Source organism: Ursus americanus, chromosome 8 (assembly GCF_024610735.1).
Source record: "Ursus americanus isolate L20-20 chromosome 8, mUrsAme1.1.p, whole genome shotgun sequence".
Taxonomy (NCBI): domain Eukaryota; kingdom Metazoa; phylum Chordata; class Mammalia; order Carnivora; family Ursidae; genus Ursus; species Ursus americanus.
In genome coordinates this window covers 19,152,149-19,178,275 of record NC_142134.1, presented here as the reverse complement: position 1 = coordinate 19,178,275, position 26,127 = coordinate 19,152,149, and the positions used below count along the sequence as shown (strand labels likewise).

General features: G+C 37.9%; 1 protein-coding gene across 6 annotated transcripts in view; it reads right to left on the bottom strand.

The window, feature by feature from the left end:
* Positions 1-1,224: 1,224 nt before the first annotated feature.
* LIN54 (lin-54 DREAM MuvB core complex component) overlaps positions 1,225-26,127 on the bottom strand; it is a 65,692-nt gene continuing 40,789 nt past the window's right edge. For 3 of the 6 annotated variants that reach the window (XM_045790633.2, XM_045790658.2, XM_045790643.2), the window contains 9 exons: positions 18,547-18,763; positions 13,688-13,761; positions 13,348-13,545; positions 11,895-11,986; positions 11,058-11,129; positions 9,930-10,032; positions 9,640-9,777; positions 5,968-6,170; positions 1,225-3,484 (listed from right to left, as the gene is read on the bottom strand). In XM_045790633.2, the coding sequence (XP_045646589.1) occupies positions 3,283-3,484; positions 5,968-6,170; positions 9,640-9,777; positions 9,930-10,032; positions 11,058-11,129; positions 11,895-11,986; positions 13,348-13,545; positions 13,688-13,761; positions 18,547-18,763 (1,299 nt within the window). In that variant the 3' untranslated portion in view covers positions 1,225-3,282. The remainder of the gene's footprint in view (positions 3,485-5,967; positions 6,171-9,639; positions 9,778-9,929; positions 10,033-11,057; positions 11,130-11,894; positions 11,987-13,347; positions 13,546-13,687; positions 13,762-18,546; positions 18,764-26,127) is intronic. The other 3 variants (XM_045790673.2, XM_045790679.2, XM_045790665.2) reach the window with 2 other exon arrangements.

Below are 26,127 nucleotides of genomic sequence, written 5' to 3'. Positions count from 1 at the left end.
AGATAATTTTTCTGCACCTTTTGTTTTTGAAAAACATTTGAGATAATAATTTACATACTGTAATAGTCACTTTTAGTGCATATTATTCAGCAGTTTTTAGTATATTCAAAAGGTTTCCTGCAACTTCTGAGATGATCATACAGTTTTACTTCCTGTGTATGTTGATACAGTGAATTACATTGATTATTTTTTAATGTTGAGGCAACCTTTTATTCCTGGGATAAAATCCAGCCTGGTCATGATGCATTCGTTTTATCTATTGCCAGATTTCATTTGATAATATAATCAATTACAGAGTTGAAGTCTGCAGCCTTATAGTAAATATTACCCTGAATACATTTATTTTCTTACAGCTTTTGAATAAAAACTAAGCATGCCTTAAATGCTTTCATAAAACTTACTATTAACATTTTTAATTTAAAGAGGCCTTTATACATCTCATTTTATAAAATCACTTGGATCATAAAAAGCTCATATGTGGATAGATAATGACAAAATCTGCATTAAAGAAACCCTCACACACACAAAGTCCTAAGTGACATAATAGAAAATAATTCCAATAGTAAAGGCTTTCTAGCTTCCCTCTCCTTTGGGTTGCTGCCATGAAATTTCTACATAACACACTGAAAAAGGATGCAACATGATGCTGGGGGTCCTGGTTTGAAGCTGCATTTTACATAACAAGCATTTATTTTCTTAGCTACTTGTGTTATAGAACAATAAAAGTGGAAAACTTTTCTAAAGGTATTTTTATTCACATTTTACATAAGATTGAGAAAATATCAGTTGTCCCTATGAAAGAATAGGGAAGCTAAAGCAGTAATTTCTCCCTATAGTTGCTGCTCTGGTTGTTTCATTGCCTGCAGCATTAAGGTTCTGTTTCCCAGATAATCCAGAGACAAGACCTGCAGATTGCTTTTAGTTCTTGAGAGAAAAGGAAACTAAGGTGCTCACCATAAAAACATCAAACATTAAAAGAAAGTAAAAAGTAGACTGTTTCTGCCCTTACAGAGCAGAAAAAAAAAAAAGACAAGACATATTCTCGTTTCAAAGCAATTTAGCTTAATCATAATTGGGCAAAATGACAGACTTATTTTTTTTAGTTGTGTGCTTTCAGAAGTAATGTCAAATTTACTTAAAATCAGATTTTAAAAGTTTCTTGTAACATGGTTAAAAGTGTTTTTAAAGAAAACAAAACCCTTTTTTACAGAATAGTATAAATGTTTATTTTCTGTATGATTTATTTTGCTGTCCTGTTTTTACAATATAGAAAAGTGTATTCTTTGAATAGCTCTAGTAAATATAAATTTAATCTTTCTACTTTGGGATGTAAATAGAGCTAAAAAAATTATATACCCAACCCTCCCCAAAGAGTCTTTTAAAATTGTTGAATTAATGTGGATATTAATCTTGCTCAGCAATTTGATGCAAATGCCTAAATACAAAAAGTTGCTTAGTAAGTTACTACACAGGAAGGAAAAGTCTTAATACTTTAGATAGCTTCTTGAAAATCAGAAAAACTAGTAGCATTTGATTGCACCTTCAAGTTTTTACAAGCAAAACATTCTCAAGCAATTCCGTCATACATAATCTACAATTGTAATCCAAATTTCACAAACATTTTCTGCACACTGTATATAAATACACATCACAAAGGTGCAATTAGAATTAAACACAGAATATGTACAAAATGAACAAAGTTTAGGTTTAGACCAAAAAGGTACTGTAATCTTTTGAAAAATAACTTGATTAGATATTTTATCCTCTTACACTAATTTACATTTATACAAATTTTAATTAAACATACTAGATTGAGGTGCTAAGAATGTTTGCACTATCTACATTTAAAGTTACTGCACTATAATTTTATATCCAAATTTCAAAAGGAAGATACTTCAATGAATAACGGAATCTTCTTTTGGATTACTTAGTTTCTATTGCCTATATCTTGCATGTTCATATGAACATATATACACACTTAATACATACAACTATAGATCCCTTGTAGGAAATGTAATAATCATATACTAATAATTACTGAGGATTAAGGTACTTAACAAAATGCCTGAATTCCAACATGGTTTTTTCCTGTCATAAAATCCAGAGTCCTACTACTGGCTCTTAAATTCATAAAGCTTTTGAATTTTGAATTAGCGAAAATGATTTAGGTTATTTTAGTAGTAATAAGAAAAAACTCATACCTTCAGCTTATCAAATCACTGGCTAAAAATAATGCCATATTAAGCTTCCCTTATAAAAAGAAATCCCACTATAATTTTGAAAGTTTTGTTAGGAGGCCCTTTCAGTAAGTCAAGTAAGACTCATACATTGGATTGAGACCTCGTAGTTCAAAAGTCTATAAAGAGAATTGTATAGATGAAAAATCCTTCCCTAAATTCATTATTTGAGCTTCAATGTTCTTTATTCCTCCATCCAAGCCAAATTTTATACCTGATAATTATGTAAGGTTCTACATCATCACTACATAATATTAAGTCCTATTCATATGCACCTCACTTTTAATAGTACCCAGTAATCACTTTGACAATTTATCATTTCAAATGCACACCACCTCCTTCAAAGAAAATGGAAACACCCTAGAGCATTTCTTAATCACTCCTTAAGAGAAACACATTGCCTATTAAGAACTATTCACCGTCCCTTAACACTTTGTTTTTTTAAAAAACTTTTTTATTTTAAAAGTGTGCCTATGGATTCCTTCCCCTTCTGACATTTCCAGAGTGACAACAGGATGTTATTCCAGAATCTGTGCTAAAAAGCTGGTTTTTCTTAAAAAGACAGTGCTTTTCTAAACACAAAATGTCATTTGAATATGCTTCATAAGAATTTGTTTATGTAGACATTCTATCTGCTTAGGTCTAGTGCCAAAGAATGACTGGGTAATACCAATGGTTCTTTGGCTTTTTCTACTGGAACAAAGTCATACGACACCATATGTTATAAATTATAGTAATTTATAAATGTCCTTTGTCAATAGAATCAGAAGGATAGAACATCTAATTCTTAAGAAACCCATGCAAATTAAAAATCCATATAATACAATAAAGAAAAAATTTAGAAGGGGCATAAACAGATTTAACTAAGATTTAAAATGTACTAATTTCCTCATTTAAAATTTCTTCTCTTTCAATATTATAATTTCAGGTCTCACAAGGACCGAATTAACAATACAGTAATTGTTAAACTGTCTTCCAGAAAATCAAGTGTCCCCGCACCTTCAATTTTCTGTACAGTTCCATCCATCAGTCTTTTGTGCAAGAGTTAGCAATTCATGGCACAAGGGTCACTTTTTGCTTTTCCTGCAGAGTTGATGACACTCATCAAACATCGTCCGAATTCCTCAAGTATCATCCGCTCGGCGGCTGCCTTTGATTCCCCCTTCCTGTCCGCCTGCTCTGCCTGGGCAAGAAGGCAGTTACACGTGGCTTCGGCTACTTCCTTAGTTACAAATGTAAATGGCAATCTGAAATGATTTTTGAGAGAGAAAGAGAGATGATGATGGTGTTGAATCACAAGAAAAGCGAATGACATTATTTCAAGTGAGAATCTGTTGACATTTTCATAATTCACCAGCACCCTGAGCACTTCAGTTTGTGCAGGGAGCACAAGCACATCCTGGAGAGCTTTAAAAAGTTAGACCTGGTTTTTTTATTGAGCATATTTTTTAAACACTGTTCAGAAAATATAATTTTAATAAAATACATGTCTTATTATCTAGACAAGGTTATCTGGTTAACTAAAAGATGTTAATTCTACATATTGACCAGATAATTCTATAACAAAGTACTCCTAATTCATGAATGTTAGTTTCCAGAGTGCAATCTTTGTTTTATTTAGTACTATTTTGTCACGGCCTAGAACGCTGCCTGACACACAGAGACACTCCATGAATATTTGCTGAATGAATAAAATTGGGAATTGAAAGCACTGTTTCCTGGACAAAACTAAAAATAAAGCACTTCCCCACAGTCCCATATTTATTGTTCATAAAAAACAAAAAAGCACACCAAAATTTTGCCTTGTTCCATTACAACAAACAAAACACTGCGGAAACCAAGTGCTGTTCTACGCATGGAGTTTCATGCATTAAGACCTACACTACTAGGTATTAAATAAGAGCCATCCATCCTGAGGCTTGCTATACGTAGCCAATTCTTACAGCCTTCAGAGACAAAATCAGGCAACCTAATGTAACCACCAACTCCGCAACACTGACAAGGAAACTGCAAAACAAATGAAGTCTGAAATGAGGATCTGCTATGACAGGAGAAAGTAACTGAGGATTTGGGCTGCTGTACAGTTGTACAGAAAACTTCAAAACACGAAACACTTTAAATTAGAAAATATTGTTATAGTGTTAATATTGAATAGTAGCACTGTAAGATAGTAGTGCTCATTATATAATATTTGGAAACTACAAGAAAGTGAAAGGAAGGGAAAATCAAATTTTTGCCACTCAGCAGTGTATTAACATGACAGTATAAATTTTTAATAATTTTTTAGTTTTGATTATATAGTGCATAATTTTGTGCTTTTACACTTTATTTTTCCCAGGTTGAAAATTAATTGTAACTATTTTAGTGTAGCAGTATCTTTAATCTCCATATGGAGATTTAGATTTAATAATCTAAAGGATTATTGAAAGCAGACGACCAGAAAGGATCCCTTGTTATAGCCCTCGTTGAAGTGTCTACCCATTTCCACTTTATCCAGTCAATAACCATTCAATTATATTCCAGTTGCAAGAATTCTTCAGAATTACTATCTGAAATATTTCGTACAAAAAGCAGCATTTCTAGGGGCACCTGGGTGTCTCAGTCCATTAAGCATCTGACTCTGGATTTCAGCTCAGGTGATCTCATGGTCATGAGATCGAGTCCCGAGTCAGGCTCTACGCTCAGCACAGTCTGCTTGGAATTCTCTTTCCCTCTCCCTCTGCCCTTCCCGCTCATGCTCTTTCTCAGATAAATAAATTTTTTTTTTAAAGAAGCATTTCTTCTCTTTTTTTTTTTTTTTAAGATTTTATTTATTCATTTGAGAGAGACGCAGAGGGAGAGGGAGAAGCAGATTGCCACTGAGCTGAGAGCCTGACGTGGGGCTTGATCCCAGGACCTGGAGATCATGACTTGAGCCGAAGGCAGACGCTCAACCACCTGAGCCACCCAGGTGCCCCTAAAGAAGCATTTCTATAAGCATTAGAGCCCACTTCAACTTCAGCATTTTAAACATAGCCAATTGCAAGGCTTACTGCTTAATTCCTCGAATTAACCTCGACCAAACTCTACTACAAATCCACATCAAGTCTACTGCATGAGGCCCTGCCAAACGCTGGGCTACCGACGCTTTACTCTTCATAGCTACTTGGTAAGGCTGACGGGAGGGATTCAGAAAACCGAGCCTGAGAGAGAGGGAGTGCTTGTCGAGTTCACAGACTACTACAGAGCACAGATGGTATTTAGACTCAGCCAGAGTGTAGCTGGAGCTTTCCTACCCCAGAGTTCAGCAGTCTAGTGAAATAAGGGGCTACGATAATAAGGTGTGTGAAAGGTGCTCCAGAAGGACTGGGAAAGTGCTACAAGGGTCAGGAAAAAGCAAGAGAAGGTAAAAATGTGCAAAATTATGAATACTACCACTACCAGGAACAGGTATAAAAATGTGGTTTTCTTAGGGGTTTGTCAAATTATGTAATGACCTCATCTTAGTGGGGACAAATTCAATTAAATTAAGCACAGTGAATTAATGCATTACTGTGCATTTTAGAAGCATGTACTATTTCTGACAGTGGTTTTCCTGTTACCTTCAAATTCCTTTACAAGTAACTAAAGATAGAAGATACAAAAAGAGGTCTGCAACAATCAAAAGTATGAACTTAATTTTGTCCAAAAAGAAGAAACTTTACCCAAAATATTCGTATTATACTATAAGGAGATTAAAATACTGACTTACTTTCCTCCTCCGCTATTCAAAGCTGGTGTTGGCCTAGTAAGCAAGTCCGAAATTTGAGACGATAACTTCGTTTTTGCTGCTGTTTGTTGCTGTACCCTTACTTCGGCTGCATCTGCCAAGTGCATCAGTGTCTTTCTTTCTGGGCTTTCTTCAAAATTCTTACACCCAACACATTTGCATATTGAGGAACACATTATTTTTGCCTAAAAGATTTACAAAAGAAAAGTCTCAAATCAAACCCAGAAAACATTAAGTAGACTCTGTGATCAAATCAGTAGAGAACAGAAATAACTGGTCAACTGACATAAGACACAATGGAAACATCTTTTCCTGACAAATACTAAATGGGCTAACTGCATTGTGCATAGGTCAGATGTCCTAAAGTCTGAGAGTGGCTACACAATGTATGTCTCTGAGCCCTTCCACGTCAATTTTTCCCCCTGATATGAATAACACGTTCTTTATAAAGAATATGAATGATACAATATTAAAAAATAACAGTTATCTGGAATCCAACCACCTCAATAAAATCACCATTAACATGTTACTGACTTCCCACTTAGGCAAAAACACAATTATCACATTAAAGGAATTTCATAGATGCTATTTTCATGACGGATAATCTCCATAATCTTGCTCCCTGAATCCCAGATTCCCCAAACCCTTCAATAGTCCATATTAAACTAGTGTGTCCTTGCATGTAAAAATATGTAAAACATACATTTTTAGGAAAAACACAGCCCTCGTGTTTTTCTTACCTAACAAATACATCAGTCTGTCTTTTTTTTAGGTGGTTCTACAAAATCACACGCTCACTTTCTGCATCTTCGTTTTCTCATGCTACACCTCATGCAGCCCCCCGCCAAGTCATCTAGCATAGACTGAACTCATTCTATTTAATGGCTCGGCAGTAATCCCTCGTATGGATGTGCCACAGTGATGTGGGCATTCGATTGCCTGTTGCTGGGCATTTATTTTGTTTCCAGTTCTTGAGTACCACAAATAATGGATAAAAAGATTTTTTTTATATTTGATGCTTTTATTTCTATGAGCTAGATTTCTAGAATTGGGCTCACTGGTACATAGATGTGGCCAGACTTTTTTCAAAAGGCTATATAACACCTCACATCTCACGAGTGATGTAAAAAGCCTTTCCCATATTCCCCCCTCCAACAGTGTATACTACAGCATTTTTTAACATTTAGCAATCTGACTGGGGGAAAGAGGTAAAGTGAGATCTCATTGTTCTTTCATTTACATTTCCCAGACTAGTAAATTTGAGTATCTTTTGTTGGCTGCATTTTCTTCAGTGAACCCATGTCAATTTAAAGAAACATACCTACTGCCCTTTCACAGCGCCTGGCAAGATAAACAAATCATATTATGATGAACACATTTATCCTGCTCCTTTCTGACAATACACAAATAAATTCTCTCTACCAAGGGAAAAAAAAATGGATATACATTTTGAGTTCATTGGTTTACTATGAGCCAGTCTGGGAATCTAACTACAGCAATACTTAAGTATCTAATGGTGAAGAGACAAAATCTCTGACATCAAGGTGGAAAAAGACATACCACTAATGGTAATTTGGATTAAGTATGAAGAACCCTAAGAAAGGTACCAATAATCTAGCAGGAACTCAGGAAGGAGAAATTAAAATGATAGGGTATTCATTTAGCTTTGCTAATTTAACTTCCTTTGTGGTTAAAAAAGGGAGAGGAAAAAGGTCATAAGGCACAGCCATTCAAATAATGTGGACAGTCACTCATCTACTCAACAAGCCCTGAGAAGTGTGTGAAAGGAGCATGGATGTGTTATCCAGATGCAGACCAACTGGAGCAAAAAAGCCGATAAAATTCAAAAGACTCACAACTGCACACAAACTGTCAGACAACATCACAGCCAATTCACAGTGAGCCAATCGGCTACTGCCAGTCATAGTCTAGTGTATTCCAAGTTTTTCCATTTCTTGAGCTTTTAGAATGACAAATTAGTTATTAGACACTGTGTGTCCTGAATGTTGAGGATTTTATCCTAACAGGGCAGCTTTCTCTCTTCTAACGCATCTCAAACAGCACTGCCTCTTCTACTTCTGTTAATTCTCACATTCAATTAAGTTATTGGTTCTTGTATGTTTGCATTTCACATGCCTCGCATGTACTGACTGTTCAATGCCACAGGCATGGAAGGGCTGCTTTGCCCTTCTGACCCAGCTTTACATCAATTTCCATTTTCTCTCTCTTTTTTTCTCTTTTCTCTCTTTTTGTCTCTTTGGGTTTATAACTTACATTTTTGACATATTCAGGACAGATTTTGTACGATATGGTTTACGAACAGACGCCACCTATTTCATCAGATGTTCAAACAAAAGAGTCCATCTTTTCCAAGACAGAATAAAAAACTGAATGTTGGACTGTAAGACCTTATTTAAGAGACTTTCAAAGTATTCTTGATTATATGCAATTTTCATTCATACTGACTTCAGGACTGACAAGAGGTTACCTTACCACACTTCTTGAGAGGAGTACCTGACTTCTACAATCTGTGAATTAAGAATTCATTACACCAAGAATACAGTATACACATTTTGTATGAAAGGGGCATGGAATGGCAGGAACACCCTCTGGAAGCAGAGCAAACCCTACGAGGGGAGAATGCCAGCCTTGGGATTACTTTACCAAGTGCAAGGCTATGGCTTCTGCCAAAACTAAAAATAAGGTATCCCTCTGAACAGGCAGTTTGAAAGACTGAAAATATAATAGATGAGAAGAGCCAACTAACTGTAGGAATGACTCAACTCAAAAGGCTGTGAGGAAAGTTTTAGGTACACCAAGAAAGCAGTACAGTAACACAGGATTAATCTAGGGCATGAATAGATTATTATATTTAAGCTTTGAAAATAAAAATAATAAACTGTCTATAGCAAGAAGGGGATGATTTAAATAGCATCTAAAAATAAACAGTATCTGTCAAAGCAGAGCTCCGACCACTTTCTCCTGGAAAGATGTCTGACCAATAAATAAAAGCAGCTAGTTGTGTGGGATGGTGGAATGGCAAAAATGGATCCAGTCACTTCATGATGACCAATAACCTCAGCCAGCAATACTCCATATGTCTCCTTTCCTATTCTTAGACTCAGAAAGCAAACTTCATAACATAATTGAGTTTTCACAGAGCAGCGCTCTTCAAGAGGACACTACAGGCATTCTAGGCAAGATAAATCTTTACTTTCAGGACTGCCCCCTGGAATGCAGGCTATGCTGTATCCATATACATTTTCAAAAAGCCCACAGAGGGCAGTGGGTAGTACTGCCCCTCAGCTGAGGACCATTGCTAGAGTTTCCAATCCACTCTGATGTTATTTTCACTAAAAATGAATAAACTGGTGCTCTGATTTGCATACTTCCAGGTATAATGATTAAGAAGTTATGAACCGATAGATCATATAATGAGACCCAAAGCATTATGTAATGACAAAACCAAGGTATCATTCCTCTGAAACCTTGCCGGAGAGGCCAGGTCTTCCTCACTAGGGTCCTTGCACCGACTGCGCACATTTTCAAACTGCAAGAGCAATTTCCCAGTTTTCAGGTAAATTTTTACAATATATCCTTCCCAAAGTTATTTGCAAAAAATGGTTAGATTATGTTCCCCAACCAGCATCTCACCTCATAGCATTCACAGTAGTTTTTAAGACATCCTGATCGTTTGCAATTACATCCTTTGCTGTGACGTCGATCTGATTCTCCCTCCTTTCCTTTCCCTATCTTAGGCTTAAAAGCTTCTGGATTTCTGTCAAGGCATGCCTATCAAAACAGATCAAATATCAACTTAAGTTCAATCACAGTACACTAAACACTGCAAGAGGAATTAATTTTCATTGTAAAACAACTGAGTTCTACAAAAATCAGGTGAAACCGGAAATTTCTGTCAATTAAATAAAATAAAAAATAATCACCTTTATTGCTTTTTGCCTTTCATTTTCATGTTCCAAATTATTATAACAATTAGTACAATTGCAGTTGTTGCAAAATTCACCATTTGCAAAGCAATCACAATATCTGGAATATAAAAATCAGTGCAAGTCACATAAAAAAGTCATTGTTAAAATAAACAAAACTAGAAATTATCTGATTAAAAGCATTTAGAATGTACTCGGAGCCACCCAGTTAGAGAGTTAATATATACTGACTGTCGACCACGTGAACAGGCTCAAATTTCAAGTCACCGGCTCCTAGAATTTTGGTTTAGAAACTTAGTTCCAGGATTAACTGTTGTCAACACGAAAGCTACGTGATTTTATGTATCTTCAAAGTAAGTTATTTCAAAATCATATAAAAGGGAAAACATGGGCTATCTTCCAGTAGTGGAATAGGCTCCCTTGAGCTACAGTCGTGCTTCTTGGGATTCTAAGCTTACCCTTACATGACCAATGCTTTTCCCTTCACTGTTTCAGGCCAAATCTCTTGGTTCAGAACTAATAAGCAAATTAATCATCCAACAATTTTAAAAGTTACTCAGAGTATCACCTCATTTAGGAAGCCAAATATAAAGGTTATAAATAAGGTCAAATTTATGATTATTGAAGATAGAGACTATGTCTGTCTCACGCTGCTGTGTCCCTAACCCCTTCCACCAGTGCCTCATCTATGGTAAAAACTATAAGAGTACTTCTTTGTGAATGAATGAGAGAGTATTTTTACTCTCAGACATTCACGTGCATGTTTGTTTAAATTCTTTAAATATTTAGACTTATGAAATTGGTCTGTTAGGACTTTTTAATTTCATTTGCTTTTATTTTTTATTTTTTTTAAAGATTTTATTTATTTATTCGACAGAGATAGAGACAGCCAGCGAGAGAGGGAACACAAGCAGGGGGAGTGGGAGAGGAAGAAGCAGCCTCATAGCGGAGGAGCCTGATGTGGGGCTCGATCCCAGAACGCTGGGATCACGCCCTGAGCCGAAGGCAGACGCTTAACCGCTGTGCCACCCAGGTGCCCCTCACTGTGCCACCCAGGCGCCCCTCATTTGCTTTTAAAAGCATTTTCAGCTGTATCAAATAAGTAGCAGTAGCAAAAAGACTTACAGTTTCAAACACAGCGATTTTGTACAATTACAGGGTTTTCTGGGCCGACTGGCAGACTCTGATGGGATTATGCTGCACAGACACAAAAGATACACATTTTCATCAATTAAAGATACCTATTAAAAATGAGCAAAGTCTCTGTAAATTCCTCCTCAAATAAAGCTTTAACGAATGTATCCATCTCTAATGAAAGTTTGCTATGTTGTTCCCTCTGCATCAAGTTCAAAAGCAAGTTGTAAGATGAAGACAGAAGTAGAGAGCCAAGATAGGGATTTTTTAAAAAGGAAATTATTAATAGCTTCTAAAGAACACTCCACAAAAAATACTCTTCCTTCTGAGAGAAGTAAAGCTGAAATCTGCTCAAAACTTTTGGGATTCAATTACAAACTGTAGTGAGGAAAAGGAGTGTATGGGGCTGGAATTGGAGAGAGGCACACTGGTTCCATGCAATTTACTAAGCACTGCCTCTAAACCAATATTGCAAAGGAAGCGGTTCACAGATTTAAAAACCAACGAACAACAACAAAAAGAGGCAAGGACCTAACATAACAATTTAAAAACTAGTTAATATCATTTTTAAAAACATATTCAGGATGAAAGAGAGACAGAGAAGAAGAGACAGAGAATATGTGGCAAAATTGATGAATCTAAGTAAAAGACATTTGGGGGTTCTCTGACTGCTCCTGTCACTTCTCCTCAAAATAAAAAGTTCTACAGAGGCATGCTCATATGGCTTTGAGGAAAAAATATCATATAAATGTATTGTGAAATATATACATTTAATGCTGCATTGAATCTGATCCAACAACTTAACTTACGTATTTTCAGAACACTCACCCATTGAATGGAAGCCTTGCCTGCGTCTGGATACCAGGTGTCCCAGTAAAGTTAGAGTTGCTTGCTATAGACACATATGAAGACTGCTGGAGCTACACATAAAGAAAGGTAATTTTAGACCATCTTTACAAAAACGCACAATACTCCCAGATGTCATGATCAGTAAGAAACAAATTCATCTACTAAAATAGGAAAAAGAGTACGGAGAATTTCACAGACACAGTACTTCATGGAGCTCTTTTAAAGACCCAAACTAATACTAGAGGTAGAAACAATGTGAACATTTTAAAGTACTACAGGGTACAAATACGAGAAATCTTTCACAGAGGAGTAAGCCTATCAGGATCAGGAAATTCTAGACGAACGCTCCAAAAGTACAAGTATTAACTTGTATTGGTTAAAACAATGCAATGGGTCTACCTGTAGATAAAATAGGTACTATGCCGATCATTCGTCACATTACAAGTTATAGAGAATGAGAATTACATGGGCACTTTCTACTTTACATTGATTTCTACACAAGAAAAGAGATGCTGATGATAAAAATACGGAACACTCATTTTCTAACCAGTAGCCACATTGAACATACTCCAAAGCACATTTCATTAGAGTACCCAGGTTTCTGTTTCTTTCTCTTATAATCTGAGGAGATCAATTCAACAGTTTAGAACATGGTGCAAATTAGCTGGATTCTTGCATGAAAAAGAAAACTTCTATCTGCTTCCTAGGAGCAGCACTCCTAACCCTCACCAGCTGGATGACATGCGACTTTGTCTCTAAAGATGACCAGGTGAGAGTGGCTGGACAGGTCACTAAAGATGCGTCACCCAGAAATGCATCTCACAGTCCACTCTCCAGGAGCAAGTCCGGGGCACCCTCCTCATATGTGAGGAAGAGCTGGATCGTGTCACGGCACTCTCTAAATGCACTGGGACTCTGACGACTCTAGTTTCAACTTCTCCCCTCTTCTATCTACATAGTCTTGTCCTCTCACCAAACTGCTCTCAGTTCCCAGGTATCTGACTTGTGTATGTGACTTGTGCTGGTATTTCGGAATGCTAGAGATACACAAAGATAAATTCAGAAGTTTTCGTTAGCATCTTAAGATTTTGGAAACAGCCATTTTAATACCAAGTCAGATGTTTTTCAGTAGCTTCAGAATGTGATAGGGCTGTACATCTTTGACCAAATTACCCTTTTTGATTTTTTTTTTTTAAAGATTTTATTTATTTATTTGACAGAGAGAGAGACAACCAGCGAGAGAGGGAACACAAGCAGGGGGAATGGGAGAGGAAGAAGCAGGCTCCCAGCGAGCAGGGAGCCCGATGTGGGGCTCGATCCCAGGACCCTGGGATCATGCCCTGAGCCGAAGGCAGACGCTTAACGACTGAGCCACCCAGGCGCTCCCAAATTACCCTTTTTGAAATGCAATGACTCCATTTTTTCCTCCTACCTGAGTAACATACTGAGCGGGAAGCACTGCATAGCCCACGTTCCCTGTCCCCGGAGCCGGGGCCAGCACGGTGCCCGGCGGCAGGTTGGTGAGGTTGGGCTGGATCTGCGGCAGTGGGGTGGCAGGCATGATGAGCCGCTGCTGGGGCTGGCTGGTGGTGACTATCTGTGAAGTGGGGTTGATGGGTTTGGGAACAACCTTAGGAAAAAAGAAAGCATATACACGGTGACAGGAATACATTTTACAGCTTCTCCATTCAGTGCGAATCCCCTGAATGTGAATCTTCACTTTCCATTTGAAAAGTGAACTGTCTGTCTGGGAGAAGCTCCGTGACACTCACCTGCTTGACAGTCTGCGCCGAGACGAGTGGAACTGACATCCGCACGGGAGTGGTATTAACCACCACAGGCTTTGCTTTTTAAAAAAGGAGGAAAGGACAACTTATTTACAGGAAATACTGCTTGAACCATTGAAGATACTTAGTTCTTTCAAGATATCCTCACAAAAGACCTTAAAGAATCCCATCTGTTCCCCATTTGGAGCAATCTTAAATCAGGACAGTTACCTTTTAAAATTCTTTAACCCTCTACCAGGGAACTTAGAGCTAAGGTAGCAGCTGTAGTCTATCCGCTTGACAAGGGAACGTTTGTCACTTAAGTCACTGAAAATACTTCGATCTGTATTCAGATGATTTAAACACGCGCTACTAAATCTAGTCAGTTGAAATGTCCTTTAAATAAAAAAACTGCCGCTCAGGAGCTCGAGTAACTATGCTGTTCTATACTCTAATTGCCATGTTTGTATTGAAACCAGAGAAGAATACCATCCTTACATAATTCATTATTTACAGGGTACCTACTGAAAGGCAGCATAGCATGAAGGTTAAGAATATGGTCTCTTAAGTCATTCACCCTGGAGGCTCAAATCCCAATTCTGCTGCTTTCTAACTCTCTTTGCCTGTATCCCCATCTATAACATGGGGATAGTACCTCCCTCACAGGGTGTAAGGATTAAATATGTAAATCCATGAAAATTTATTAGAACAGTATCCAACAAACAGTAAGTGCTCAATAAATGTTAGTTGCCATTAACGTCATTGTTACTACAACCATTATTACTATATAAATGGCACTGTGGACTGTGTTCCAAGGAAGCTAAAAGAGATTTGCTCAAAGAGATTACACTCAAGTAGAGCTGATTAGACATGTACCCAATAAAATAAACATGGTTAAAAAAGAGAGAGTGCCGCGGAGTCCAAGGGAAGCAGAACGTATGTCTGACTGGCAGAGGATGGGAATACGAAAGGGTGTGTGGAGGGCACAGTGTCTGAGATGGGTCCTGATCAACGGTCAGGCCGCGGAGAGGGCACACAGACCGGAGCAGGGCATCCCATGCAGAGGCAGGAGCGTGAGAAGTAGGGGCTTGATGCTGGAAAGCGGCAAAGCATTTCACAAAATGCTGGTGAACAGACCAGTCTGGTTGGAGCCCAGGGTGAAAGTAGGCAAGCCCAATGTCAGGATCTTGAGTGTCAGGGTTGAAATCTGCATATTTCATCTGTATTTTTTAATTCAGTAGGCAATGAGAAGTTTCTGAGGATTAGAAATATGACTGGAATAGCACAAAAAGAAACTGTTTGGTAGCAGCGTGCAAAACAGAATGGAGTTGCACGAAACAAGGAAAGTTAGAAGAGTGTACACACTGAGGGTCTTCTTGGGGTGACAGAGCTGGGGACAGACATGAGAGAGCAGTTGCAAGAGACAGGGTGGAGGTGAAAGGAACATGAATTACCACCCGAGTGGATGGCAGAAACTGCACGTATAAGGGAAGAAGACGTAAGTCATCGTGAAGCTTTCAAGTGACCTGGAAAATGACAGCTACCAGAACTAAAACGTCCAGGATGAGAAGATTTGAAGGGAAGATGAACCCTGACATAGAGAAAAGCTATGATGCAATTCAGGAGAGAGGCTGACACTAGACCTGTACGCTTTTTAACACTGCCTACTGCCACTTCCACAGTCTAGAAAAGGGACTAAGAAGACAGGAAGGATAGCCCTTCCGGTTTTACTTATGCAAAAAGACTAAGGCCTGGTCTGAAAGAGGGAGGTTGAGATAATGGGATCTAAACTGCTCTGCACAATAAGAGACTTCCTTAGATAAAAGCGCCTGGGAGGATTGATGGCTAAAGACAGAAGGCTGAGAGTCCTGGAAGAACATCAGACAGTATTCTGACCTAAAAGGGAGTGGGACCCTGCAGCAAGAGGACAGAGGGGAAACAGGGAGACCTCCAGAAAGTGTTTTAGTGGTGATGACTGCATCTCCCCCGATGCACTAAAAACCACTAAACTGTATGCTTAACAAGGGTAACTTTTATAGTACACACGAATTAGAGCTCAATAAAGTTGTTATACCAAGAGTGTAGGAACAGAATTATAGGAGCAATGACATCTGATACTGGATTTAAAATTATGTCCTGTTCTGATTCTCTTCAGTTGCTTTAGCTTTAGTTAAGTTATAATAACCACCACAGGCTGGTCTCAGCAATACTAAAAAGAATTAAAAGGTGAAGTAAAAGGAATTAAAAGCCTGAATTCCTGCTTGGAACTTGGAGAACAGACACCCCCCCCCCCACCACTTGCTCCTTGGAGAGGAATGCTGGTCATTGTTCCATGAGCACACTGAGCCGCAGTTCTGAAGCGGCTCCAACAACCAGAGAAGGTAAGAACTTCCTGGTGGTCTCTGCAACGATGGGAAGGAGTGTGTGGTCTACCCTCAGTCACATCAAGTGACAGATGCGGACGATTTTTATTTGGATAATAAAGGGTAACTGTCTCTACGCACGTGGGCATATATGCGTGCGCACACACACACAGCTAGGAAATTTGAGAACTCTAGGTTTACATTAGCTTGGCATCTGCATGCTGAGTTTTCACTAAGCCTGGGAAATAAAGAAAACATAAAACGAAGTGGTCAGAAAAGAGAATGCTACACATTACCCATGGAAATGGGGACATACTGGTGTTACATAACTACGTCAATGGTCTGTATTTCTCCTCCTCCTCAACTTTTGAGCACAGTCCCACATTACTATTACTGCCATTTTCACAGAAGCTGGAATAATCTTTTCTTTTTTAGTCTTGAACAGAAATTCTGAACAATCCTCTTAGAACAGCCTCCTTCCAAATTTTAGAAACCATACATCCAAGGCTTTTTAATTTATTAAATTGACTTCCTTACCAAGATGGTAGGAGATTACATTCTAAAGAATTGAACCATGAACTCTTCTGGATCTTTCTACTGTGCTGCCTGCTATCCGGCCAGCCATGAACATGGTGGAGCCTGTGAATACTGGTTTTGTATGGCTTTGGTGAGAAATGTACGAGATGAGCCCAAGTCCCTTTCGCATAAGGAAATCCCTTATTGGAAATTAAGCCCTTAGAAAGACATATTAATACATTCGATGAACTAGATCAACTATTTTCATGTATCTCTAATAAAAATTATAAATTCATTATTTCTGTGAAATAATATATATTTTGTTTACCCAGGCCTCTTATGGGATAGGAGAGCAAACAGAGAAGGCTACGGGTGGACGTAAGGGCAATCACATAGGTGGTTGTGGACCTGAGTGGGTGGGAAGACGGTAGACACAGGGAGAACTGAAGAAGTTCGAGAGACAGAAGGGAGGACAGAGAGGGAAAGCTGAAAGTGGAAAGCAAAAAAGAAAGACGCAGGGAAAAAGAAGGAGGGGTGTGTGTGTGTGTGTGAGGGATTTCCAGGAGGCAGAGAGCATATAGCGGTAGAGAGAGGCAGACAGACAGATATAAACTTGGAAAAGAAGGTACCAATAAATACACTAGAATTATGAACTGTCCAACCTATTCCTCCACTCTTCCTGGATCTTCAGCGTCTTTTCTACTTGTACCAAAGGCTTATTATTGAAAAGGAAATTAGTATAAACATTACACTGGAAATGGGTCTCAGCATACGGTACACATACCAACACACACACATAAAATATAACCAACGGTACCTAACGGCTGCTTTATATCATGATCACCATCTGAGTAAACCACATTTGCAGCACCTCTTTTAGTGACCTGCTAAGTTCAAGTACTGAGAGAATATAAAATTTGGCTCCCTTAGCACTGAAATGAAACGCAAGTTTCATTTTCCTTTCATTAAGAACACCATAATAAAAGATTTTCTTCTAAAATCAGTTTAAAAAGGGATTAGAAAATATAATTACTTGATAGGTCTAATTTTAATAGAATACATACTAAAATACTATTTCCCTCACGTATCCTCTAGTTTCTCCCATCGGTAACTTAAAAAAATAAATTGGTTTTCTCTTCGACAGTTTCCCTCAGGTGAACAAGCGATCAGCAATAGATAGTTCCAACCCTCTGATCCCTTAGTAAGTATGAAGAAGCAAACAAGTGGTCTTTAATTCCTCTATTTACATCCAGTAAATAATAAATCATTTACTTGCCATCAATTGCTTTTTGACATTGATGGGATATGCAGCAGTCCTTTTCTAAGACAAAAAAAATTTGGCCCAAACTGTAAACTGTCCTGATCCTTTCACACCATTCAACTTCTCACAAGCAGATAAACATGGAGAGTGGTTGTGTGTGTCTGTGTATATGTACCAGGTGAGAGGAAGGGTTAAACACAAACAGAAAATGGAAGGTTTATAAGCAGAAATACCCCCCAGGAAAAGTACAACTAGGCAAAATAACAGAATATTTTAATTGCTTTTTATTAGCAATTACAGATTCAAAATGAGTAAAGGATGAAAGTAGTATCAGGTTCTTAGACCTTGCCTACCAGTCATTTCAGCTGATCCAAACCCTACCAAGCAGCTTCACAGTTTAGAAAATAAGATAATTCCGTTTCATCTAAATTTGTCCCACTCAGACCAATGACAGGCTTATAAACGAGCAATATAATGGCTCCCCCCAAAGTGATGCACGACGCTGCCGGTCTGGTAGTAGAGTACACTGCGCACCCACTTCCGGCAGAGGGAAAGACTGTATTCATACACAACTAGGACTCTATTTTGCTGTCTTCTGCAATAGTTGCTGATGCGTACTCTCAGCTGAAATGCCATTCTTAATCAGGATTTCAGCAAGAAAAGGACCAATGTTCTTCAATAATGTTCAAAGAATTAATTACTGTTTTTAAAAAATGGTTACTAACCTTGCTGGAGAGGTTGAGTGTTTGTACTGGGATTCTGACTAACTGGCTGGCTTGAGCTACTGGCTGTGGTGGCAGTAACAAGTCGGACATAATGAAACTTGCTTCCAGGCACTTGAATCTGCTGGACATTGGGAGCAGTTGCCAGAGGAATAATTGTCTTAAACTGTGATGTGCTCACGCCTCCAACAGTGATGGTCTGCACAGCTGATTTCACTGCCTAGTAAACAATACAACACGGCTGTCGTTAATCTGGGGTTTAACTTTCCTACCCTTTTAACTTATGACAATCGCTCAAGTAAAAAAGTATGTTCCTGTATTTCATCAAAAGCTGTTGCAAGGAACAACCTGTTCAAAGAGAAATGAAAAGAATAGTAATGAATATAGGAGTGAAACCAAAATTAATGAGTTCTACCTTCCATCTCTAGTGGTTACTTCCTTGAGAATCCAGGTCAGATGACTTGCTATGAAGAAATTATTACTTAAGTTACAAGAACTTACTCAGTTTTGTTAATATCTATGAGTAAAGAATCATTTTAAAACTCCCAGAATTAAGCCTCATATTCAACACAGAGAAGGCGATGCAGACACTTGGCTTTATTGCTACCCACCAAATTAACTAGGACAAATTTCATTTTTACATCTTCTAAAAAAGAAAGAAACCCAAAAGAAAAGTCCATCTTATACCCTCATTAAGTCTAGTCGATTCAATTGTATCCGCAGATAAAAATGTACCCACTAACATAGGGGTTTAAGGGGCCAAATTTGGTCCAAAATTACCCCAATTTTGGTTGTCTAAGGAAACTAATTTGGGGAGATTGAAACTTGAGTCAATATAATCATTTTAATAATTTTTAATCCTTTCCTTTATTCTGATAAACAGCAATGTGACTTCCCAAAAAGCTAAATGAAACATCAGAGGCAGAACTGAAGTCTTTCAAGATGTTTTCACTTGATGTTTAACCAACATACAATGGGTTCTTCTCCAAAGCAAAGGTCCAGACCAGATTCTCAACCGGTTCTGCAGTATTATTTTATAAAGAATTACATCCCCACCTATTCTTCAAAGAGCCCTCATGCTTTAAGACAACTGACATGATGGAGGAAATCTATATTATGTGAATAATAATTTATGAAAGAATAATTCTTAAGAATCTGAACATTTTCATAAGAGCTCAGAAAAAAAGAGAGAGAGGAATACAGGCAATAGTCAAAGGAGATTACTTCAGCATAAAATGATTCACATCTTATCACCGGGCAGGGGCACCACCAAACAGATTTAAAACAAAGATAAGAGACAACAGCCGCAACAGTCATGGGTTAAATGAAAACATAAAGCTTAAGAAAAGGGATAAAATGTTTACATATGGAAGCTATTGAAAAATCAAGCAAGCATGAGACAAAAATATACAGGGATGCAAGAGACATAGCCCTTCCTATCACAGCTCCTAGAAAAAAATACTATCCTAAACAAGGGGCCTCAAGCATAGTAAATTTATCGGGTACTAGTATGTATGAGGGACAGTGCTTTTAAAACTCTAAATAAGATGATCTGATTTAAATCTAGCAGCCACATTATGAGCTAGGTATATCATGGCACGAGTACAGGGGCTGGTTTAGTGAAGTTTGCAGAGCACACCTTTTTCCGTCTCTTTACTTTCAACTTTCCTGCATCCTAAGCTTCAAGCTACAACTCTTACGAGATGTATATAATTGGGTCTTTAAAACAAAAATAAGATCTGACTGTATTTTTAAATCAGTATGTGTCTGTCTACATCTTATATAGTTATATATAGAACATAGTTATTTAGGGGCGCCTGGGTGGCACAGCGGTTAAGCGTCTGCCTTCGGCTCAGGGCGTGATCCCGGCGTTATGGGATCGAGCCCCACATCAGGCTCCTCCGCTATGAGCCTGCTTCTTCCTCTCCCACTCCCCCTGCTTGTGTTCCCTCTCTCGCTGGCTGTCTCTATCTGTGTTAAATAAATAAATAAAATCTTAAAAAAAAAAAAAAAAGAACATAGTTATTTAAAGATCTGGATTTAAATCCACCATTGTACTGTTTCCTTTTTGAACCACCGGTCCTCTTCTGTTTCTTTTTTCTCTCCTTTCTTACCTTCTTTTGGGTTAAATATTTTATTATTTCATTCCCCCTCCCCATATTAGCTTTTTATTATACATTATGTTACTAATCTTTTACTGGTCACCCTAGAGATGACAACGTACAAAGTAGGAATTAAATTAGTACTTCACCCATCACCCAGGAAATGAAAGAACCATAGAACACTGACCCCATTTACTCTTGCCCCATCTTTGCACTATGGTTAACTATTCTAATTCTACATGTAATTTTACCTCCACAAAACACTCATTTAAAGGCACCCACAAATTTACCCTTTCTGTTCTTCCTGTGTTTTCCTGCTTCGAAGCACAGATGATTTAGGATCATTTTCCTTCTGCCTAAAGAACTCACTTGAGGATTTCCTTAAGTATGGGTCTGCTAATGAGGAAGTCTCTCCATTTTATTTCTCAAAAAATGTCCAGTCCTTTATCTGTATCTACTTTATTGATAAACTCATCTATTAAACTCTTTATCTCTGTTTTAAGTTTCCAGTTTGAAAATATTCATCTGATTCTTTTTTTCTTTTTTTTCAATCGAAGCATACTTGATGCACAATGTTACACCAGGCTCTGGTTCATCAGATTCATTCTTATAAGTTTCTAACTCTCTGTTGAAATTCTTCACCTTGTTAAATAAATTCCTGAATATATTAATCGTAGCTATTTTAAAAGTCTAAGTCTGATAACTCCATTACCTACATTTCTTGGTTTTGAATAATTTTGTCTGGTTGCCTCATGTGCCTGATGATTTCTGACTAAATGCCAGACATTGTTTATGAAAAATTAAGCATAATTTGAGGCTCTGAATGATGTTATATTCCTCCAGAGAAAATTTACTTTGGCTTCTGGCAGGCATTTAAAAGCAGGGGCAGATTTTCCTAAACCAATCACAAATTGAGCTGATCTGAAGCAGAGCTTCAATCCTCCAGAGGCCCTGTCTATTTCTGGTTCACTCTTCCCCTATATAGTGGCCCCAACTAGGAATTGGGTCTTTACAGGCTTCCTTCGGGCCTGACTTCAAATTTTTGTTCATGAGATCTGTAAGACTGACAGATCCACTCAGCTCCTTAACTTTTCTGTAGCCACTTTCTGCTCATCATCTCAGTCTTTCAGCCACAACTTACAAATCAGCAAATGCCCTGAGAAGTGTTACAGTGAACATGAGGCTGACTTCTCTAGGATTCCCTTTACTTCATGAATGTGGCCTCTGGGGTCCTGACTCCCTTACTAGGTCTCCAATGACTTCAAACAGATTTTTAAAATATATTTTTTTCTGATTTTTAGTTGTTTTTGGTGAGACAGTTGGTCTGCAAAAAGCTAGTTCCGCATCATCAAAAACAGAAAATACCACCTGCCATGGGGCGCCTGGGTGGCACAGCGGTTAAGCGTCTGCCTTCGGCTCAGGGCATGATCCCAGCGTTATGGGGTCGAGCCCCACATCAGGCTCCTCCGCTATGAGCCTGCTTCTTCCTCTCCCACTCCCCCTGCTTGTGTTCCCTCTCTCGCTGGCTGTCTCTGTCTCTGTCGAATAAATAAATAAAATCTTAAAAAAAAAAAATACCACCTGTCAGGGTTTTAATCTAGGGTACAACATTCCTTGTTGTATGACCTTGTGCAAGTAATTAAACTTCTCTGTGCCTAAGTTTTCTCAACTGAAAATGTGAAAATAATACCTTTCTTAACAGATTGCTATAAGGATTAAATGAGTTAAATTATATGAAGTACAAATAATAACTAATTACATATTATAACAATAAATGTGAGCTGCTGTTTGTATCATCATTATGCCCATTACAGATGGGAGAAACTGAAGCTCGGAGAGATTACGAAACTTCCCCAAGGTCACAAAGCTAAAATGTAGCAGAGCCAGGATTTGACCAGATCCAACTCCAAAGCCCATTCTTTTAAGTAGGACATCAAAATGCCTCCAGCTGTACATGCTTAATGAATAGTTATTAAATGACAAAATAAAAGTAAATAGTATCTCCAGTCCTCAAGAACTCCCTTAAGAACTAAAGTTGTATATTTGCCTCTAAGAAACACTGAAAGTATTTTTTTTAAATCAGTATGCTGAATAGAAGTATAAACACATTATTTAAATGTTTTTATTTTAAAACAATTTTAGACTCACAAAAAGCTACAAAACGAATACAGAGTTCCCATGTATACTTTCCCCAACAGAATAACGTCTTACATCACCATAAAATAGTATCAAAACCAGGAAATTGGTACAATACTATTAACTACAAGACAGAACTTATTCAGATCTCCCCAGTTTTTTAATGCATTTTTTGGGGATGTATACTAAAGATTGTATAGATTCATGTAATTAAATTGCCATCAAGATACAAAATTGTTCCATCACCACAAAGAAACTCTCTTGCACTCCCTTTTATATTCACACCCTCTCCTACCAACCCCAACTCTTGACAACTACTGACTAAACTGCATTTTCCCAACACCTGAAATACTAGGTAACATGTAACAGTTACTATTTTTGCAAAAGACAGAGGCATTAGAATACACTTAATTTCCTTGAGAATGCACAAGTTGGTCTCTTCCCTGATGTAGTCTAAGAAACTCCATATGAACGCCTCTCTGAATACACCGTATTACCAGAAAAACGGTTAATATGCATTCAATAAAAATCTTCAGGTATCTCTTGGGGCACCTGGGTGGCTCAGCTGGTTAAGGATCTGACTCTTGATTTCGGCTCAGGTCATGATCTCAGGGTTGGGGGATCATGTGGGGCTCTCTCCTGGGCGTGGAGCCTGCTTGGGATTCTCTCTCTCTCCCTCTGCCCTGTTCCCCGGCTGCACATGCTCTCTCTCAAAAAAAAAAAAAAAAAAAATTTAATTAAAAATTTTTTTTCAGGTTATCTCTATTTCCTAACATCCTTGACAGCTGGGTTAAAAAGCCACAATCTTAATTTAAATTCAAAATAGCAACATTTAACACACATTAAGGGCTTCCCTCAAATACATGGACTTGAATGATTCTATTTGTATTATTTCCTAAACTATATCTTTCTTTTTTTTTTTTTTGGTAAAGATTTTATTTATTTATTTGAGAGAGAGAGTGAGAAACAGCATGAGGGGGGGAGGGTCAGAGGGAGAAGCAGACTCCCCACTGGGTGGGAAGCCTGATGGGTGGCATGTCCTGGGACTCTGGGATCATGACCCGAGCTGAAGGCAGACACTTAAAACTGACTGAGCCACCCAGGCACCCCTTTCCTAAGCTATTTCCATTTACAGATTAATACCCTAATTATGTGTTTATTTATTTAAATTTATTTTTATTTTTTATTAAAGATTTTATTTATTTATTTATTTGACAGAGAGACAGCCAGCGAAAGAGGGAACACAAGCAGGGGGAGTGAGAGAGGAAGAAGCAGGCTCCCAGCAGAGCAGGGAGCCCGATGTGGGGCTCGATCCCAGAACCCTGAAATCACACCCTGAGCCGAAGGCAGACACTTAATGACTGAGCTGCCCAGGCACCCCTAATTATGTGTTTAAAATAAATTTCTTTTTTTTTTTTCTAAAGATTTTTATTTATTTATTTGACAGAAGAAGCAGGCCCACAGTGGAGGAGCCTGATGTGGGGCTCGATCCCATAACGCCGGGATCACGCCCTGAGCCGAAGGCAGACGCTTAACCGCTGTGCCACCCAGGTGCCCCTAAAATAAATTTCTTTGAACATTATTTCCCAATTAGCAAATGGTAAAAGTCCTTGCTTAACTGAAATTTACCTAAAAGGGAAGAAAACACTCTTCTAGTTCTGCAAATGAGGATTCTTATTGTTTGGTGAAGTTGGAGGGAGGGAGAAAGGGAGGGGGAGAGAGAGGGAGAGAAAAGGCTCCCAAGAACAATGAGTTTGTAGGGTTCCATATTTGGTTCTGTTTGTCAATATTGCTTAGAAATCATTGTTTGGACAATATGGGCTTTGGTTCCAGTTAGTGTCAATCATGTGTGTATTTTGGCAAGTAACCTAATGCTTCTTTATATATCTTTGTTTCTCTATGGTACAAGGGAGAACACTACCACTAAATGAAATCTATATAGCACTTTGAGACAGCTGCATAAGTTGTGCTGTTTCAAACAGATATTAAGATGGCCTCTGTTTAATCTACTAAAAATCAGAACAATATTTTCCTTAAAGCTAATTGGGCAGTATTTACTAAAGTGTATTGGTTTCATTAAACATTAGCTCTTCAGGATTAGATATAGATATTACATGAAACAGCCTACTCTGCCAAATTAATTTATGAAACCCTAAGGTAAACAAAGTTAAACAAGAGCCTTCTCAGAACCCTTACTATATGCTAATGACCACTATAAATTTCCTAGATGGATATGGTATATGGTGTTTCTCAAACTTACTTAACCATAGCATTGGGGGAGGGGCGGATTTTTCTTTTTTTAAAAAAATATATTGGTGCCAAGAGAAAGGCAGATGGTATCATGTAAAGACACCCTGTAGGAAATAGCTTTTCACAAGAAGTTGTAATAAAGAATGGTAGAGCAGACATAATGAATCCTAAGCAACCTGCACCATAAATATTTGTGAAATCTCTTAAAATAGCAATTCGTGTATATTTCTACATAGAACATGACTTAAGACTCATTCTGAATCTAGGTAAATTAAATGGCAGCTAATTTTGGCATACTTTTAAAAGAGGAAAGAGCTTATGTTTTCCTTTTTTATTAAAATACAGTTGACATATAACATTATATTAGTTTTTAGGTCTACACAATGATCTCATATATATATGAAAATATATATATATACATAAAATACATATGAAAAATTAATATATATATATATATTTTAAATATTTTATTTATTTATTTGAAAAAGAGAGAGAGAGCACAAGCAGGGAGAACAGCAGGCTGAGGGAGAAGCAGACTCCCTCTGAGCAGGGAACCTGATGGAGGGCTCAATCCCAGGACCATGGGATCATGATCTGAGCCGAAGGCAGATGCTTAACCAACTGAGCCACCCAGGTGCCCCCATATATGTATATATTGCAAACTGATTACCACAACGATTACCACAAGTTAGCATCCATCACTGGACATAATGAAGTACTTCTTGTGATGAGAACTTCTGAGACCTACTCTCTTAGCAACTTTCAAATACACACTACAGTATCGTTAACTAAAGTCATCATGCTGTACATTACATTCCCAGAACTTATTTATTTTATAACTGGAACTTTGTACATTTTGATCACCTTCACCCATTTCACCCACCACCAACCCCACCCCACAGCAAACACCAATCTGTTCTCTGTATCTATGAGTTCATTTTTCTTTTTCTTTTTTAAGTCCATGTATAAGTAAGATCACAGTTTTGTCTTTCTGTGTCTGACTTACTTCATTTAGCATAATGCCCTCAAGGTTTTCATGGTGTGGCAAACGGCAAGATTTTATTCTTTTTTTTAATGGCCAAATACTATTCCATTA